This window comes from Sinocyclocheilus rhinocerous, unplaced genomic scaffold, assembly GCF_001515625.1.
Source record: "Sinocyclocheilus rhinocerous isolate Xijiao unplaced genomic scaffold, SAMN03320098_v1.1 scaffold36, whole genome shotgun sequence".
Taxonomy (NCBI): domain Eukaryota; kingdom Metazoa; phylum Chordata; class Actinopteri; order Cypriniformes; family Cyprinidae; genus Sinocyclocheilus; species Sinocyclocheilus rhinocerous.
In genome coordinates, this window is record NW_015664459.1 from 2,681,935 (window position 1) to 2,702,655 (window position 20,721).

The following is a 20,721-nucleotide window of genomic DNA, read 5'->3' on the forward strand; positions in this document are numbered from 1 at the left end:
TCAAAATGTAAAGAAATGCTTATATTACTTCACTGGCCATCGGAGCGAACCAACCCCGTGACGTCACACGCGGTGGTACTGCAAGATGGCGGCGCCCTTGCTCTAAAAGCTATAACAAAACATCCTTTTTTCTTTAAAATGGTTACATTAATCATGTTTGTTATATATTTTTTTATCAAAGTGGAAATCACTTTACTAAATAATGTTAACTTAACTGACTGCTTCACTTCCACTTTAAGGTTCAAGGTTTTGAACTGTGTAGTCATACGTACATGCATTTACACTGGTACAGTGTGACAAGTATTGCTTAAGAATCCATCATACAAACTACAAGCATGCCATTTAAAAACAAAAGCAATACAAAAAGTAACCATTTCATTGACTCACCGCTGCGTTTCTCCACATGTCTCTTCCCAGCATCCCTGAAGGCTACCATGGCTCTGAAATAGGCCCTGAGTACAGCCCAGCGGAAGGTGGCCACTGGGTCAATACCGATCAGACCACAGATGAAGGCGTTCTTACTGCTCTTGAGGAGCGCGACGATGTCTGGCCGCATGTGGTCCGTGTTCTTCTCTCTGAAGTCCTGGGACAGCAAGTCATACAGACAGTCAGATAACTGCGCCGTTATTACATCCAACTCTATTAGCAAACAATACAGGCTCATCTACTCAATAAAGCCAATGAAACATAAGTGAAGAGAGAAAGTGAGGCCTGCAGAGCTCCATTATGTAACGCATGAACAGAGGCTTTATATTGTAAATAAGAGGATCAGCTACTCATGACTGTCAAACTCTGCCAAACTCAAGCCGGGTGTACACCGTGTTATTTTTTTTCTGTCTTTTATCATCGGTGCTTGTCAAATTGTATGTTATGACTTATCTTGGATAAAAGCCAATGCATGAACGGTCTTTTAAGACAGAATGTTTGATTTCAGTCATGATTGAAAAACCCAAGCAAATCTTGTTTGTTATTGTTGCCAAAACTACTTTTATATATACAAAAAGGCTTTATGAAAAATGAGTGTGAAGTTCCTGATCTTTCAGTGTACTAAAGGTACACATTGCCAACCTTGATTTGTTAACATAAAACGGCCCAGAGGGCCAGTCGACCAGCATGGGATGCTGGAATTTCACAGTTACTCATTACTGTCATGTTTATGGTGCCATGAGCGACAAACTGAGCTACTCATTATATACTATAAATATACAGTCATGTGACAAAGACATCACAGCCTCTTTACATTCAGTGTTGTAGAGGTCACAGCGCAAACAGCTATCAACTATGTACAACCAGTGACAGAATGGTGACTGCATTTTTGGTAGAATGGTAACTGGGATTTTGCCACATATACATACATATATATATATATATATATATAGGTGGTCTTCGGTCTGATTGAAAACAAACTCTGGAGCGGTTTGCTTGTAGTGAGAAAGAAATCTGACCAACAAACTAAACTGTATCAAATCAATCAAATCTGATACAAAAAAAAGCATCAGTCTACTTTTGTAAATGAAAATGGTTGAAACCAAAACGCACTTCTTCATCTTAAAATATATAAATATATAATTTATCAGTTGGAGCAGACATCATTTTCATGTATGATGTTATGAGCGGAATCCCAGAACATAAACAGGTGCACTCTGACCAATGAGAGGACCGTATTATGTACATGTGACTTGCATTTACACATTTTGTGCAAGCTTTGAAATGCTGCCTTATGAAAGCAAACCGAACTACAGAGAAAATGCGACATTCTAAGAATTTAAGTCCCTGTTTTGGAACAAATCAAATGATCTACAAGTCTGAAAACAATCCTAAAATCTCACTGGTTAATGTTTCTATTAAAATCTCATTTGGTAATATTCCTATTAACCAATCAATCAGATCATACTGTTGTCTGGAAATGTGGTACTACAAGCTACTGAATCAGGGGATACTGTTTTATAGTTTTTACACACATTGCTAGTGCTTGTTTATGGTTTACTATGTTAATTGTATGAGCTATCTGACCTACAAATCAGATATTGTTTTTGTAATTATGATATATAAATCCTAAAACCCAAAGAGGCCTGTGTGTAGCTGCATAAAGCACTGACCTTCACTCCATATTTGACTTTTCCTGCGTAGTGTTTAATGATGAAGGCCGGCTCCATGACTGCAGGAAACTCAATATAGCTGTTTCCCTCATGCTGCCGCTTGAACTTGTCCAGGAGGGTCTGATTGGTGGCTTGTGGAAAGCTGTAATACAGGAGGAAGAGAGTGCATTAGAAGGGCCATTATACAATATATACTGTATTTCAGTGAAAGCGCTGCTCAGGATTTCACTTTCGGTACATTTATTTCTTCGTTTTATTCTTTATTTTATTATTTTTAAAAAAATTCAGTTTAATTTTTTGTTTTAATGGGGCAAAACATTTTATTTTATTTTTATTTAAAAATATGCTATTTTTATTTTTTTATATTCCTTATAAATTATAAAAAAGCTTCCATTACTGTGCTCTAAGGCAGCCTGCTGTCCAACACAAGTTTGCTGAGGTCCCCTAGTGGGCCCCGGCCCCTTGGTTGAGAACCAGAGAGTGAAAGTGGTCATCTAGGGAGCATGACCGAGTTACTGAAGACCGTATATTATAAACCTGTGCTGTTCCTCTGGCCTTGAGAAGAATGAGAGCTGCTGCCAAAACTTCAGCAGAAAAGCAACACAGCCACAGGAAGAGGAAGAATAAGACATTAGAGATTTGAGCTATGAAAAACACTGATGTGAAGATTCAGGTTTCCAGCTATTTTAAGCAGAGGGAACCTTACTCTTTTTTTTTTTTGACAGAGAAAACTGTTTTTTTAGATTCCTACTGTAATCAGACATTACATTTATTATTTGTTTTATTTGATTCACAGGTAAAACACTCAAGTACAGTTCATATGTACTGTACATGCAGAGATTCCATGTTGTTCTAACTATCAATAAATGATATCGTACTTGTATCAGTTTGGTTTCATACTCTCATTCCTCTATTTGTGTACAGAGAAAAAGGCAGACATACTTGCATTCTTCATCCAGTAGGTGGAGCAGTGCTGTGGGCTTCTTGCTGATGAGGTTAATGCAACCAGTGTTATCGATGTAATCAATGTTGTGCCAAGCAATGCCTTCTGATCTATACTCTTCCTACAAGAAATACAAAACATATTCAACACTAATAATCAATATTCATGAGGAATTAACAAAGATTCTGACAATTACAAGGTTCCGTTTACATCCTTTTATGTTCCAGAAAGTTTATCAGTACCTGACTATTTCATAGTAACATGAGATGTGTGCATAACGTACAACTGAACATCTCACTAAACCCGTTATAACTACACGGGTAATTCTTTCATTTTTGGACTGCGGCCAGAACAACAAAACAACAGGCCTGCAAAGTGTTTTCATGTTCCTCTAGAGGAGACTTCCTTTTGCCGGCCTGAGGTTTTGTGGTCTTTGCGGTTTAATAATATGAAAGACATTCTTAACATTTTGTAGCTTTTTTCTCCTCAACTGCTTCCTTGGATCACTGGGAAAATAAATGAAACAATAAAGGATATAATCCCAGAAGGGTTTCATACAATCAGTGGAATCTCTCTCCTATTTGCCCATTAAAAGGCAAAAGTATAAAATCAGCAGAACAAAGCAGATAATCTACACTTATCATTCAACTTCCTGTGTAAGGAAGAGGAAGAAAAGAGGGGATTAGATTTACAAGAAACCTTTTCACTATAGATTTTTCTATGAGATATAATCCTATTGTTCATGGAAACAAAGTTTGATAAAGATTGATGACTTTTTTTGTCAATGAGAGATAAAAGAAAATGATGTTTTAAGCTTATGAACGTCTGTTCGTAATGATAACCATAGCAAAACACAAAACTGTGCTGCCAAAATCTAACACTTTCAGTTATGGGTTTGTTCAAAGCCTCAACTCAAAGTATGAGTAATAATAACAGTGTTCTTGTACTAATAATGTAACCTTCATCTGAAGCGCTCTGAAACTTCAAGCAACCACATGCACTCTATTTGGCTGATAAGGGAAATGCACTCAAATAGCCTCCAAATCAAATAAAATACATTTACGGCGTCTCCATAAATGGCACAATGAAAAAAAGCCCATTAATGGACTAATGAAAGCGCGTGTGGTGTTGCGTCTGGCTCCAGCATGGCTGTATTTATGGGCATCAGATGGCAAGTAAGTAGGTGGGACTTTCTGCTTCCCTGCCACGCTTTCATAATCTAACACTAACCTGCTTCTACTAGTAATACTACAACTGTAGCTTTAAATTACGGAACTCAGTTCGGGCAAACAATCTTAACTACTGCAACCAAATTAGTTAACTTGAACTTTTTTTCAGTCAAACATTAACTAATGCTCATAATCTGGGAATCTGTCACATTCCATGTTTTGTGTGGATAACCTGGGTTTGGTCTATATTAAACATTCAGTGTTACCACACGACATACTTGGCAATACACTCAGGATGTGAACTCATTCCTGACGAGTTTCCAACTCTTAGAGTAATTAAAGCGTGGAACTTGGCAGACGCAACAAAATTCCTGCACTTTTATCAAGGAACAAACAGAAAAACTGTTGTGGCAATACTCGCTAGACTTTCGAATATATCCAATAAAAAATTCCATTAATAAGAGCATCAAAATTACCCAGAATTCTCAATATGAGTTCAGCGTGAACTTAGACTGAGCAAGTCATTACCGTTCCCATTTATCTCAATGGAAGTTGCTTGGCTGGAGCAGGACCTCCCAGCAAGGCACGATTTAAATACATTTTTGAACCAATCACTTGAGCCGTAAATGCCACGTGTCTAATCATGGACTTAAGGGAAAATTACATCATGACAACATTGATTGGCTGATGGCACCAAAAAATAACGCTATCTTTAATCATAGGAAGACCAGCGAGCAGGAAGCTACCTTGAAACTCCTAAAACAGGCAGTGTTGCCAAGTCTGCGGTTTCCCCCCGGAATTGGGCTACTTTAACACTGTTGCCGCGGGTTGTTTTTCATGTCCGCGGGTTAAAGCGACTACAATAACATGACATTTATCCCATGGAATGTGAATTCTAGCAGGGGAACCCCGCCAAAAAAACGTGTATTTTACACCCCGGAAAATTTTTAACTGGGGACCCCCCTCGAAACGTGATTGGGCTAGTTTTGAGTATTGGGCGTGTTTTCTTGTGAAAACTTGGCAACCCTGAAAACAGGTATATTATGAAGTGAAACAGATTTGACTTTGCTCACAGGGATCATTTCTCAACTTAAGCAGAAATAAAGTGCTAAACCCACAAGTGATAGACTATTATTTGCACATCTGCATAAAGCAACACTTCCTATGACAGTGTGTGATTTGTGTGGATAAATGTACCTTGTGCAAGCAAATCTGTCAAAGTGAGTTTATCAAATCTGGACACTGGACTGACTAGAAACTTAAACCCTCTTTGAGCAAACATATACTTTGAGGTGCGTCACAAAGGCACGGCTTTGACAGGCTGTCATTACCATGATTGGCTGCCTCTTTAGTCATCCTAAGAGAATGGCCTCATTGTGAAAACACATTATTACAGAGACGCAATTCTTTGTCTGAAGTTGGAGTAAAGCAACCTTTTTTATTGTCTCATTATCAAACGGTTTATTTTGTGTGAAACTGCTACTATTAATGACAGTCTACCTCACATGATCACACAGTCTAAGGCATTCATCAACCCAACCCATTAAAGACTTCTCTAATGGTTACATTTTGTATAATGAATTGATTTTTAAAAAAATGTAAATTTATTACCATAAAACACAGAACAGTTAAAAAAAAGACAATTCAGAGAAACTAGATTTCCACATTTACTTAAGAAAAAGTGAGCAGTGTTTGCATGTGTAAAGGTTATCACAATGCTAGGATGCAGGTCATTCCCAGGGCATTTTTAGGTGGATGCTTATTGGCCAAAATAAAAATTGGACCATTCTCAAATTTCTATATTCTGGTCCCTAGATATACTAATGCAATTCTCAAGCATGCTCAAGTAATGAAAAACATGTGTGCCTATATTTTTCATTAATCTACATAAGTAGAACGTATACCCTGGGCTGTATCGATGATAAATTCATGCACTTCAAGGACAGCTGAAAGCACACAAAAATAAAGATCGCAAACCTTTGATTCTGCATTCAGTCAAGCAATCTGTGGGTACTTATTTTATTCTGTGTGCAGTCATAATTGCTGGCAATAAATCTGTTATTAGGCTATAATCTTGAGCTGTGTGTGGGGAGAGAAGCTGATGGTTATCTCTGGGTCCAGCTTTTAAATAAAAAGAGAGAAAAAAAACATTACCTGTTCCAGCTTAAAAATGTGCTGGTTGAAATAGTGCTGGAGTCTCTCGTTGGCGAAGTTGATGCAGAATTGTTCAAAGCTGTTGTTCTCGTAGTCTTCAAAACCAAAGATATCGAGAACCCCGATGGACAGGATCTAATAAGATGATGAGATGGAAAGAATAGTAAGAACAGAAAAGTACTCATTTTGAATGCTAGGCGATTTTAAGCATGTTTTTGCGTCACTGTAGCAGTAACAAACTGTAGGGGGCAATAGTGTTCAGATGTCTGCACTACTAAAATAGTCACGTTACTGTATCAGTCAGGTAACTAGCAATAACCGTGTCTACAGTAGGGATGTAACGGTATGAAAATTTATTATCACGATTATAGTGACCAAAATTATCACGGTTATCAGTAATATCATGGTATTGTTAAAATGTGCTGGAGATGTTAAAAAAGTACCGACACATAAATCACTTCACCAAGTTTTATATTTAAAAATCAACAAACAACAAATAAAATGACATTTTGTTTGCATAATCACTACGCTGCGTCTTTCAGAGTGAAGCATGACTGTGTTTATGAGCATGTTGCTCGGTTTCAGTTCTATTTATTATTTTTATTAATATCATCACCACCGGAATTACTATTATTCTAATTATTTAATATTGTTTTTACTGTCTAACCCCTTAACTGTCATCCCCATTTTTGAAAATTCACGAGAAAATTTAAGTTTGGATAGTGCACTATTATAATTCATGAACGCTTTTGAATACAGACCTATGGTTGGTTTCTTTTTAAAGAAGACAACTGGCAGATTATTTCATAAGTGATTTATCATTTAATAAAATGAAAGTATTAAAAAGTTATAGAAGTTTAAATTTACTGTAAAGAAAATGTATTGTACTATTTTTATTTTATTTTATATAAAATAAATATTTTAAAAAATAGTTAAAAATGCAAAATTGCTATAAAATTAAAGCCATATGTCTACATAAGTTGTGTTTCAAATTTGAAGTTCATATAAAATGCATTTTTATATGCATTCCTGTCACAAATCTATCAGTTTCTCTCTCAATATTACATCTATCACAAAATAACCACCAAATATGGAATCTTGAGACTCAGACCTTTCCAACGATATGTATTTTGTCAAGATTATAAAAAGTTTTGATTCTAAAAATTCAGGACAGTGACAGTTAAGGGGTTAATAGTACAATATTATTACTTCTAGTAGTATATTTCTTTATTGGTTTGTTTTAATTTAATAAAGTGATTAAAATAAATAAAAATAAAATAAATAAAAAATATTTGTAATAATTATAATAATGATCCTGATTTATCAGGGGGAGAAAAATGTAAAAAAAATATATATATATATATATTCACAGTTAGATTTGTTAACCCAAATCCTAAGTAGTAGAAGTAACTGCTGTTTTTAAATGAAATACTGCAAATACAGTTTCATGGCTGGTAAAAACTCGCAAATGTGCAACGGTTACATTCTGCACTGCAACTGGCTGCTTTTCATGCCTTCAGTCAACCTATCAAGTGCAAAAAGCTGTGTGCAAACGATAACTACACTTCAGAGACTAAACACTGGGTTTCTGTTTATTAATGTTTAAAGGGGTCATATGATGCGATTTCAATTTTTCCTTTCTCTTTGAAGTGTTACAAGCTCTTGGTGCATAAAGAAGATCTGTAAAGTTGCAAAGACTAAAGTCTCAAATCCAAAGAGATATTTTGGTTGCCGCATGTGGTTGCTCCTTCGTCGAATCCGCCGGCCGCGTCATTCTCAAGCCTGCTGGCCGCTGCTCACTCTAGCCCGCCGTGTGTGACGTTGTGTGTTTCATTGTGAAAGCGAAACTACTTTGTTTGGCCTAAGCAGGTTAACATGAGCTGAAAAATATTACAATTGGTTGAAACTGAACTTCAGTTGTGCCCCTAAATGTTTAACTAAATTATTCTAATCAATTTAATCAAGTAAGCTTGTGTAGCCTGATCGGTCTGTGTTCATTCACTTGCTTAGACTTTATCTCAGGCTTTACTCGAACAAAATGTTCGGCAGAAATCTTCAAATGAATTTTACATAACAGCAGGGGCCCAGTCAGTGTGGCTGAATATATCCCATTACATAATGTCTCCATCCATAATTTAGAGATTAAAGCAGTGAGAGCCACAGAAAAACAGGGTGCGTCTCTGTCAGATAAACTCATATTCCTGCTGTGTAATGTAATTGCTGTCAGGTGACTCACTAGGGCTCCACTGTCATCTATGAAGCTAACGCCCCTGCTAACATCCAGCACTTATTCTTTGGTACAGAAATTATTTTACCTTGGCTGATTCTTCCAAGTCTCTTTGGTTGAGCAGGGCGTGATTGATCCGGAACACAATCCAGTCAAAAAGGGCACTGTAGAGAGACTTAGCCATGGAGTCCCTTACCGTCCCAGCCTGCAAAAGAGTGAAAAAAACATCAATTTGATATAATTATCATGACAGAGACCTTTTTAACCAACATAGATGTGAAAATGTGATGATGCAATGCAAAAATGTTCACCGAGACCAAACAAATATTTGGCAATACTTCATTCCAATACTACTTAAGCACTTCAATGAAATATTTGAGCTGGCTAAAAGGTGGGACTACTATTCTAGGCAGATAAACCTCTGCTTAGGCATTATTTGTTTATGGTAACATGTCTATGGGCTGTCTTAGCAATGAATAATAACATTTGTTCAGATTTCGGTTTTGCTTAGCGTATCATCACATCCTGTCTTGGGCATGACATGCTGTAATGCAAAGACATATTAGTTAACCATCGTAAAACTCAGTTCGGCAGAGTTGAGTACGCTATTGTAGGTATAGCCTTAATGTTGACTTCAGCTGAACCAGAAAGAAAATATTTTTTCAAGGGCCAACCACAGTGATTAGATGTGTTGATTTAGAGGACTATCGGATGAACTGGAAGAGGAATCTGAACTGATTTTCATTAAGGACTGTGGCAGCCTCTCTAATACACATTCGCAAACAATCAGAGATATGACAGTGCGCCATATGTGATCCTTCTACATGAAAGCCTTGTGTGTGCTGGGTCCACATCACACAGAAAATCCCTGGGAGACTTGTTTTGCTTTCAAATCAGCACTACTCAAAATGCAACCAACATTCATGACCAATAAGGGTTATCTGCCCTCAGTCTCTGCTGTCAAACATCTGCTCCTGTCTCACTACTGTGGTCATCAGTTTTTAGAGTAGGAGATGTTGTGATTCAGTAGGAGTCTTTTGTGATTTGGGCCTCAGTGAGATAGACAAGTAAATCCATATTTTGGGGAAGCAAGGTCTATTCTGTGAGGCACCAGCAGACTAAATCAGACTCTTTTTATTTGGAGATGTGTATGATAATAGTGGCTTTAACCAAGTGAGAGCTGACAAAAAAAAAGAAAAGAAAAAAAAAAAAAGTCCTTTGAGAGTGAACAATTGATGAATGCTATTAGAATGTAGTTAAAATGCACCCCAAAATGTCCTTTGCATTTGTCTTATATTTATATATATTTTTTTATTTTATTTTATTTAGTCATTTAGCAGACGCTTTTATCCAAAGCGACTTACAAATGAGGACAATAAAAGCAGTCAAAACTAACAAAAGAGCAATATGATATAACGTTAAACAATATCACATGCATGCATGCTGTTTTTTTTCATGCATTTTTTCATGCCGTGTCTCAATATTCTAACTGAATTTCCTGATTAAATGCAGGAAACTGGCATAAAAGATGATGCATACATCTTATGCGGTTTGAAAAAATAACCGTATAAGTTATAAATGCCACTGAGAATCGACAATATTCACAATGTTGGTTAATTTGATATCGCCAGTAAAGTCATCAAGCATATCTCTTGAACATACAATATATCAGCCAGCTCTAGTTGGAAAGGGAGAAAACTTTTATGTGTGGTTATATGAATGACTTGACTCTATATCTGCAAGGATTTTAGGGTGTAAATCTGTAAGCGTATGAAGTTCAAGGAATTTATCAAGTCTACACAAATGGTGACTGTGATTTTAATAAAAGAGTTTGCCAGTCCATTATTTAAAGATGACAGGAGAACGGAGTCCTAATGCTGGATAAAAGCTCTGAAAACCCCATAGCTGGTTCTAATTATGATGATGGAGCATGAAAAAGTCCTTGAGAAACACATTACTTCACTGTGAGCTTCATTTGAGTGAAGGGATGAATTAAGAAAATTAGCAATGTAAAAAATTAAAACTGAAGTAACTCTTTAGGAAGGCCCCCAAAACAGACCGCAAAAGGCTTTATATTTAGACATTGACTGTGTCTACTTGAACATCATTCTATCTGGTTTATTCTGAAAAAGACATTAACATTCACCACAGCTGGGCTACTATTTATTATACCGCATTTAGTCATTTTAAATGATTGATTCTCATGTGTCCTTAACAATAAAATGCAACATGAATTGCTAAATGTAGGTCATGATGCCTCTTTGTCATACATAAGTAAAAAAGTCTCCTTCTAGCTCAAAAAACGGTTCAGCCTGACTGACTTTTAACAACCTTTTGTCTAACATTATCCAAAATGATGCAGGTTAATGCATTTAAATGACAAAATTAAAAGGCCATTTTTTTTCTTACCTCAGCCAGTTTGTATGGGACTATCAGCTTCTCGCCCACTGTCACCGTTTTCCGTGTTGTCAGGGCCTCAATAAGCATTTCCTCCTTGACCTATCATGATACAAGACAGGTTTCTCATTTTTAACATACAAAGGCACAATCAGACAGCTACTAGGACTTGTACAGTCTGCATTCATTCATACTATATCGAAAAATCTCTAGTTTCTTCAGCAGTGAAACGTACGGATCACGCTACAGCTTTAATTCAAGATGTGTTTAGTTACATAGATGGACATGGAGAAAAACATTACTAGCACCAAGCGGCACTAATGGCCGTGAGAAAGATTTCTTTTTAGCTGTTGACTTTGGGGCCTGCAATGTTGAATTGTCCTTTAAACATCCGGTAGCACTCAGAAAATTGGCTTTTTGGGTTGTTTAAGACAGAGAGAGACTGCAATGCAACACAATGAAGTAATATTCATCCACTTCTATATTCTAACAATAATGTAGTATAATAATATAGCAAATAAAAACAATACAGCTATAATGATATTAGCAAATAAACTACAGTATATTGCCTTAGCAGTATATCAACAACTGTTTCAAATCAAAGTCTGCACACATGGTGCCAGAGACAATGTGGACAATCAAGAGACCTCAACACAGGCCAACGCTTGTTCATTAACACATTAAAGGACCGAAATGAACCCAGCAGTGAACTGTGAAAAAATATGTGTCTGGTCTATGCACACTGGCAAAGATGTCTACATCTAATGTACTAATTAAATAAACTCTTTGGGCCTGATGTTGAGTCATTCAACTCTATAATTGTGAACAGATGTGTAATGGCCCATTAAAGCTCTGGACTGGCCTCATCTGCTTATATTACAGTGTTTTCAAGGTTCAAGCAGGCCTACACACACACACGTACGTACTTCCTTTGCTGTCTGAGGGCAAATGTAAAAACACTTGAGTGTTCGTTCTCTCTTTTCTTCAGAGAGATTCATGACGGTGTGTGTCTACAGATAAAGGCCAGGTTTGCTTTGATCACGCTATTAGGCCACAAGAGGTCCTGGTATAGAGAGGTATGTACATACATTATGCATGTGTTGAGTTCAAAGGGTCTGGGCAATCACATCCTATTTCCTGTAGGCCCATAGTACAGGGCTCCATGGCCTTCATTCAGGAACTCAATCTACTTCCTTGAGTAGGCCAGTTTGCTGACCAAATCCTGTGCAAAAGTAACCGAGTCTTCCTCTTCCAAATATCTTGAAATGTGTGTATGGTGAATGTGGCAAGTCTGAACATATAGAGCTTGAAACGCTATATTCTAAATCTTCATTATTCAATAAAGATGTCCAGCAGTATGTCCGAATTAATAGTATTCATAAAACAGGAAGTGAAAAACACCCAGATGACCTACTTCTTCAGCCTAGATTCCAAAGTGTGCATTTGATGGACACTTTACTATACTATGGGGCCATGGGAGAGGAGCTGTGAATAGCTGTAAAGCGGCACAACTGATGTCACATGACAACTTGGCGGATTTGAGCCCATCCAGATGATTTCATTGATCCTACACACATTTACACTAGATAGAAAGTACTTTTTAATGGTTGCAGAGCAAGTTCTTCATCAAATGTAGCTAATTAATAAATGCAGTTAATTTATAAATCAGTTCTCGAGTTTAACGAACTTACTGGTAGCGGTGGTTCTTGGGTAAAAAGCTCATTGGAGGTAAACATTATCAGTGAATAATCAGTTATTTTTATGGGGAATATCAAACAAAAAGTTGTATGGACTACTTTCATGCTACTTCGGTGTCCTAATTGAAGCTTGAATGCTCCTGTCCTCTTACACTATTACACTGAAAAGAGTGACCAGTACTGTTAATTCTTCAAAAGTCCTTTTGCATTTAACAAAAAAAGACATGCCGGTTCAGAATAACATGACCTCAAGGAAATCATGTCAGTTCAAATGACAATGCTTAAAGTAGAGTTAACAATGTGTTTTGAGATTCAATGATCCTGTACCTCAAGCAGCTCTGATACCACAGGCAGAACTTCAGGATTGCAGATGTCAATGGAGTCATCCCGGTATATCTTCTTCTTGTATCGGATGTTCCCTAAATGAAGGATAGCTGAAAGCAGAGAGAAAATCCTGCAAGGGAAAAGAAAATTGTTCATGTTTCTTACACAAACAGAAGGCCTTTATTAACTCCTTGGAGCCGTGTGGAGAACTTTTTATGATGGATGGACGCACTTTATTTTGTTTCAAAATCTTAAACCGTATTCACTGCCATTATAAAGCTTGGATAAGCCAGGACATTTTGTAACATAACTCCGATTGTATTCGTCTGAAAGAAGAAAGTCATATACACCTAGGATGGCTTGTAATGATCATTTTTGGGTGTACTATTCCTTTAACTTATTGGTAAATAAAAAAAAATAAAAATCATCTTTTTATATAATCCATACAGGTTGGAATAGAGAACTTTTTCCTTTTTTTTGAGTGATAAAAGTTGCATGCAATGTTTTTGTGTATGTGCATGAGGGGGCCAGTGTTTTGGACAAACTCACTGTTTCCGCGTGGCAGGAAGGAAGCCCACCATCTCCATAGCCAGCTGCAAGCGCTCAAAGTCATGTTTAAGATCCTCCCCTTCAACTGTGAAGCAATCCTGCTGGTTTCAATGAGAAAAGAAAGGTTACCAGCACTTCAAACAATTAAACACCAGTTCACACCACAGTCACAGTCTGAGGTTTCCTCATGGTGGTTTGCTATGCAATCGTATAATTTAATGACCGCAGTATGTCCGAATTAATAGTATTCATAAAACAGGAAGTGAAAAACACCCAGATGACCTACTTCTTCAGCCTAGATTCCAAAGTGTGCATTTGATGGACACTTTACTATACTATGGGGCCATGGGAGAGGAGCTGTGAATAGCTGTAAAGCGGCACAACTGATGTCACATGACAACTTGGCGGATTTGAGCCCATCCAGATGATTTCATTGATCCTACACACATTTACACTAGATAGAAAGTACTTTTTAATGGTTGCAGAGCAAGTTCTTCATCAAATGTAGCTAATTAATAAATGCAGTTAATTTATAAATCAGTTCTCGAGTTTAACGAACTTACTGGTAGCGGTGGTTCTTGGGTAAAAAGCTCATTGGAGGTAAACATTATCAGTGAATAATCAGTTATTTTTATGGGGAATATCAAACAAAAAGTTGTATGGACTACTTTCATGCTACTTCGGTGTCCTAATTGAAGCTTGAATGCTCCTGTCCTCTTACACTATTACACTGAAAAGAGTGACCAGTACTGTTAATTCTTCAAAAGTCCTTTTGCATTTAACAAAAAAAGACATGCCGGTTCAGAATAACATGACCTCAAGGAAATCATGTCAGTTCAAATGACAATGCTTAAAGTAGAGTTAACAATGTGTTTTGAGATTCAATGATCCTGTACCTCAAGCAGCTCTGATACCACAGGCAGAACTTCAGGATTGCAGATGTCAATGGAGTCATCCCGGTATATCTTCTTCTTGTATCGGATGTTCCCTAAATGAAGGATAGCTGAAAGCAGAGAGAAAATCCTGCAAGGGAAAAGAAAATTGTTCATGTTTCTTACACAAACAGAAGGCCTTTATTAACTCCTTGGAGCCGTGTGGAGAACTTTTTATGATGGATGGACGCACTTTATTTTGTTTCAAAATCTTAAACCGTATTCACTGCCATTATAAAGCTTGGATAAGCCAGGACATTTTGTAACATAACTCCGATTGTATTCGTCTGAAAGAAGAAAGTCATATACACCTAGGATGGCTTGTAATGATCATTTTTGGGTGTACTATTCCTTTAACTTATTGGTAAATAAAAAAAAATAAAAATCATCTTTTTATATAATCCATACAGGTTGGAATAGAGAACTTTTTCCTTTTTTTTGAGTGATAAAAGTTGCATGCAATGTTTTTGTGTATGTGCATGAGGGGGCCAGTGTTTTGGACAAACTCACTGTTTCCGCGTGGCGGGAAGGAAGCCCACCATCTCCATAGCCAGCTGCAAGCGCTCAAAGTCATGTTTAAGATCCTCCCCTTCAACTGTGAAGCAATCCTGCTGGTTTCAATGAGAAAAGAAAGGTTACCAGCACTTCAAACAATTAAACACCAGTTCACACCACAGTCACAGTCTGAGGTTTCCTCATGGTGGTTTGCTATGCAATCGTATAATTTAATTACCTCTAGTATCTCTTCAAAATACTTATAAACATGATGATGTTCCATTAATGTATCCAAAATGCTACAGCACATTAACACATAATAAGCTAATAGTATGTTGCGTTTCAGCTGCTTGTATGCATTCAAACACAAATGTGTACAGTAGAGCGGCCTTTTTGGTTTTTGGGGGGCTTATGTGCTGCCAACGCTCCAGAGAGAAACTGTCAGGGTTTGGTTGATTGACTCGGAGCACCATGTCATTATGAAGTTTGGTCAAAAAAAACAAGAGCCGACACATTTTTTTGGTTGAAAATTAGGGCCCTGGTGAATGTTAGCATATGCATGTTCTGCCCATGCAGTGGAAAATTCAGAGTGATTTGCCTTTTACACACACGTTGGAAATCTGGCACACCAGCAAAGGCAATACGAAAAGTAGCAATTTATGACTTGATTCATTCCATCAAATGGAACAAGAAAAGCATTTTCAGTGAAGCTGTGTATGTGCACCATCCCACAAAGTAAATCTGGAAGAATCAATTTATACTTTCAGAAATCGCAGCATGAAAGAAATTTCCCATCTGCAAGATCTGTAGTTCTCAATGTAGTGTTAAAAACATACACAATATGTTGCGACCATAACTATACTGGCCAAGATAATGCAATCGCCTCATTAAGCCAAATCTGGAAGCAGTTAATAACAGGACATATTTTAGCCAATATTGTCTTTGATGTCTGATTTCTTAATTTCGCTTGTAAAATTCTATATTGGTGCTTGAATGCATGGAAAAAACATTGGTCCGATTAGGCCCATACTGGTAATGACGGCTTTTTTGGTTTATTTATTTTATTTACCCAAAAGTACTACAATATGATTCAATTCACAAATTATTTTTAGTCTAAAACTGTAAACTGGCACTTTAGTTTTTTTTTTTTTTTATGTTAGCCATCATTTATATTGCTAGCTGTTATTACAAGGGCTGTCAGCACTTCTAACTGCTCTTTCACTATAGTCGTGCAAAGTGTTGAGAAGGCGATGTATATTGTATAAAAAAGTATATTGTAAATTGTATATTGCATTTTTAAAAAGCTACTGCTCCGAGTAGGCCCATGTTAATAATGATGGCTATTTTTACCCGTTTTTTTTGTTTTGTGTTTTGTTTTGTGTGCTTTTTGTGTTTAGTTTTTTTTTTAGTTTTGTTTTTTTTGTGTTAGTGTGTTGTGTTGTGTTTTGTTTTGTTTTGTTCAAGAGCACTAAAATGATAAAATTCTAAAATAAAATTTATTTTATTTACCAAGTATTTTTATCTTGTAAAATTATAGATTGGCGATTTAGGGCCCTATTTTAACAATCTAAGCGCATGGTTTGAAGCACATGGTACAGGTGCACTTAGGGCGTGTCCGAATCCACTTTTGCTAGTTTAACAATGGAAAAAACGGTCAGCGCCCCAGGCACATGGTCCAAAAGGGTTGTACCTATTCTCTTATTGAGTCATGGGTGTCTTTTGGGCATAACGTGCAATAAACCCATCAGAGTCTCATCTCCTATTCCCTTTAAAATCCAGTTGCGCTTTGCACCATGGCGGATTCGCAAAGCGGAATTTGCAGGAGCAAAGACTGAACGCTTCTCCAGAGAGGAAACTGATCTGCTCGTGCGCAAGGTTAAAAAGTGTACACAATAATAATCTTTTACATTGTAATCCTTTCATTTTTAATATTTGGCATGTTTGTGTGCTGCTGCGCGTCCCTGTGTGTGTAATAAGCAGAGTGTACATGCGTTGTGCATCAGCCTATAAGCACATATTTACTAATGCACCCCCTAAATAAATAAAAAAATAAATACTGCGCCAATGACTTTAGACCAGGTTTTAGTTGGTCAATGGCACAATCTTTTTCAGTTGCCTCAAAATAGCAACATGCCAACAATGCGCCTGAACACACCTCGTTTTCATACCAGCACGACCATGGGCGAACAGATTGGCGCAAGTAAATTTGTTATTTGCTGGACGTGAAAATGATAACTGCATCGGGCTGAAACTAGCAAAAAAACATTTGCGCCGCGCCTGGCATCGCATTGTGCCAGGTGTACTGTATGATAGGGCCCTTAGTGTAAACAATGTTTTTTTTGTTTTTAAATACTGATTTATACAGTATTGATTTACAATATCGGCAATCATTTTTATATCGCTGCATCTCTAGTTAATAATTTCAAGGGCTGTCAGCACTTCTAACTGCTCTTTCACTATAGTGGTGCAAAGTGTTGTGAAGGAGATGTGGAAGCAAGACTTATGCCATCCACAGAGGTCGGCTCCAGCTGGCAGAGCAACTGCTTCCTACTCACAACAACACAGTCAAATTTACACACACGTCCTCAAACAAGAGCCGACACATTTTTTTGGTTGAAAATTAGGGCCCTGGTGAATGTTAGCATATGCATGTTCTGCCCATGCAGTGGAAAATTCAGAGTGATTTGCCTTTTACACACACGTTGGAAATCTGGCACACCAGCAAAGGCAATACGAAAAGTAGCAATTTATGACTTGATTCATTCCATCAAATGGAACAAGAAAAGCATTTTCAGTGAAGCTGTGTATGTGCACCATCCCACAAAGTAAATCTGGAAGAATCAATTTATACTTTCAGAAATCGCAGCATGAAAGAAATTTCCCATCTGCAAGATCTGTAGTTCTCAATGTAGTGTTAAAAACATACACAATATGTTGCGACCATAACTATACTGGCCAAGATAATGCAATCGCCTCATTAAGCCAAATCTGGAAGCAGTTAATAACAGGACATATTTTAGCCAATATTGTCTTTGATGTCTGATTTCTTAATTTCGCTTGTAAAATTCTATATTGGTGCTTGAATGCATGGAAAAAACATTGGTCCGATTAGGCCCATACTGGTAATGACGGCTTTTTTGGTTTATTTATTTTATTTACCCAAAAGTACTACAATATGATTCAATTCACAAATTATTTTTAGTCTAAAACTGTAAACTGGCACTTTAGTTTTTTTTTTTTTTTATGTTAGCCATCATTTATATTGCTAGCTGTTATTACAAGGGCTGTCAGCACTTCTAACTGCTCTTTCACTATAGTCGTGCAAAGTGTTGAGAAGGCGATGTATATTGTATAAAAAAGTATATTGTAAATTGTATATTGCATTTTTAAAAAGCTACTGCTCCGAGTAGGCCCATGTTAATAATGATGGCTATTTTTACCCGTTTTTTTTGTTTTGTGTTTTGTTTTGTGTGCTTTTTGTGTTTAGTTTTTTTTTTAGTTTTGTTTTTTTTGTGTTAGTGTGTTGTGTTGTGTTTTGTTTTGTTTTGTTCAAGAGCACTAAAATGATAAAATTCTAAAATAAAATTTATTTTATTTACCAAGTATTTTTATCTTGTAAAATTATAGATTGGCGATTTAGGGCCCTATTTTAACAATCTAAGCGCATGGTTTGAAGCACATGGTACAGGTGCACTTAGGGCGTGTCCGAATCCACTTTTGCTAGTTTAACAATGGAAAAAACGGTCAGCGCCCCAGGCACATGGTCCAAAAGGGTTGTACCTATTCTCTTATTGAGTCATGGGTGTCTTTTGGGCATAACGTGCAATAAACCCATCAGAGTCTCATCTCCTATTCCCTTTAAAATCCAGTTGCGCTTTGCACCATGGCGGATTCGCAAAGCGGAATTTGCAGGAGCAAAGACTGAACGCTTCTCCAGAGAGGAAACTGATCTGCTCGTGCACAAGGTTAAAAAGTGTACACAATAATAATCTTTTACATTGTAATCCTTTCATTTTTAATATTTGGCATGTTTGTGTGCTGCTGCGCGTCCCTGTGTGTGTAATAAGCAGAGTGTACATGCGTTGTGCATCAGCCTATAAGCACATATTTACTAATGCACCCCCTAAATAAATAAAAAAATAAATACTGCGCCAATGACTTTAGACCAGGTTTTAGTTGGTCAATGGCACAATCTTTTTCAGTTGCCTCAAAATAGCAACATGCCAACAATGCGCCTGAACACACCTCGTTTTCAGACCAGCACGACCATGGGCGAACAGATTGGCGCAAGTAAATTTGTTATTTGCTGGACGTGAAAATGATAACTGCATCGGGCTGAAACTAGCAAAAAAACATTTGCGCCGCGCCTGGCATCGCATTGTGCCAGGTGTACTGTATGATAGGGCCCTTAGTGTAAACAATGTTTTTTTTGTTTTTAAATACTGATTTATACAGTATTGATTTACAATATCGGCAATAATTTTTATATCGCTGCATCTCTAGTTAATAATTTCAAGGGCTGTCAGCACTTCTAACTGCTCTTTCACTATAGTGGTGCAAAGTGTTGTGAAGGAGATGTGGAAGCAAGACTTATGCCATCCACAGAGGTCGGCTCCAGCTGGCAGAGCAACTGCTTCCTACTCACAACAACACAGTCAAATTTACACACACGTCCTCCCCTTAATGAGACAGTGTCTCCTTCATCGCCTCGCTTCATTACTGATGCCAAAATTATAGCATACCAGAGCAGTGGAAAGGCAAACACTGCTGAAACTCTATAAGCTTTATGGTTTGAACCCAGTCCTGCTGATTAGTTTTTTTCTCATTCACATTTTCAGGGTAGGAAATGTAAAAAAACAAACAAAAAAAAACCTTTTTCTCATGTTAAATGTTGTAAAACTTCTCAACCAAAACAGACCTGAATAAACATACAGACATATTGTGCTTTGGGTTTGAAGCGAAATGGCATGGATACAACGAAATAGTTCTGTACAGACGCTTCATGATTCTTGTGCACTTTAATACATTATGATCACTTACCTTCGGATTGTGGTTTATTTAAACAATCATTCATGATAATGTTCACTGTGAATTGAAACACGGCACAGGAAATCCAAAACCGGGCATAAACAGCAGGGGTCTCAAACTCAAATTACTGATTTATAATATAGGCTATCATTTTTATAGCGCTGCATCTCTAGTTAATAATTTCAAAGGCTGTAAGTGCATCTAACTGCTCTTTCACTATAGTGGTACAAAGTGTTGGAGATCTGGAAGCAAGACTTCTGCCATCCACAGTGGTCGGCTCCAGCTGGCAGTGCAACTGCTTCCTACCCACAACAACACAGTCAAATTTACACACACGTCCTCCCCTTAATGAGACAGTGTCTCCTTCATCGCCTCGCTTCATTACTGATGCCAAAATTATAGCATACCAGAGCAGTGGAAAGGCAAACACTGCTGAAACTCTATAAGCTTTATGGTTTGAACCCAGTCCTGCTGATTAGTTTTTTTCTCATTCACATTTTCAGGGTAGGAAATGTTTAAAAAAAAAAAAAAAAAAAACGTTAAACGTTGTAAAACTTCTCAACCAAAACAGACCTGAGCAAACAGACAGACATATTATGCTTTGGGTTTGAAGCAAAATTACATGGATACAACGCAATGGTTCTGTACAGAAGCTTCATGTTTCTTGTGCACTTTAACACATTATGAACACTTACCTTCTGATTGCT

At 37.2% G+C, this 20,721-nt stretch overlaps 1 protein-coding gene across 7 annotated transcripts in view; it reads right to left on the bottom strand.

Moving 5' to 3' along the window:
* The window catches only part of LOC107730155 (unconventional myosin-IXa-like), a 141,529-nt gene that overhangs the window by 36,912 nt on the left and 83,896 nt on the right, over positions 1 to 20,721 (bottom strand). For 4 of the 7 annotated variants that reach the window (XM_016540898.1, XM_016540900.1, XM_016540897.1 and 1 more), the window contains exons 7-14: positions 15,002 to 15,102; positions 14,456 to 14,582; positions 11,002 to 11,091; positions 8,681 to 8,797; positions 6,366 to 6,500; positions 3,042 to 3,163; positions 2,100 to 2,241; positions 388 to 583 (exon numbers count right to left, since the gene is read on the bottom strand). In XM_016540898.1, the coding sequence (XP_016396384.1) occupies positions 388 to 583; positions 2,100 to 2,241; positions 3,042 to 3,163; positions 6,366 to 6,500; positions 8,681 to 8,797; positions 11,002 to 11,091; positions 14,456 to 14,582; positions 15,002 to 15,102 (1,030 nt within the window). The remainder of the gene's footprint in view (positions 1 to 387; positions 584 to 2,099; positions 2,242 to 3,041; positions 3,164 to 6,365; positions 6,501 to 8,680; positions 8,798 to 11,001; positions 11,092 to 14,455; positions 14,583 to 15,001; positions 15,103 to 20,721) is intronic. The other 3 variants (XM_016540901.1, XM_016540899.1, XM_016540894.1) reach the window with 1 other exon arrangement.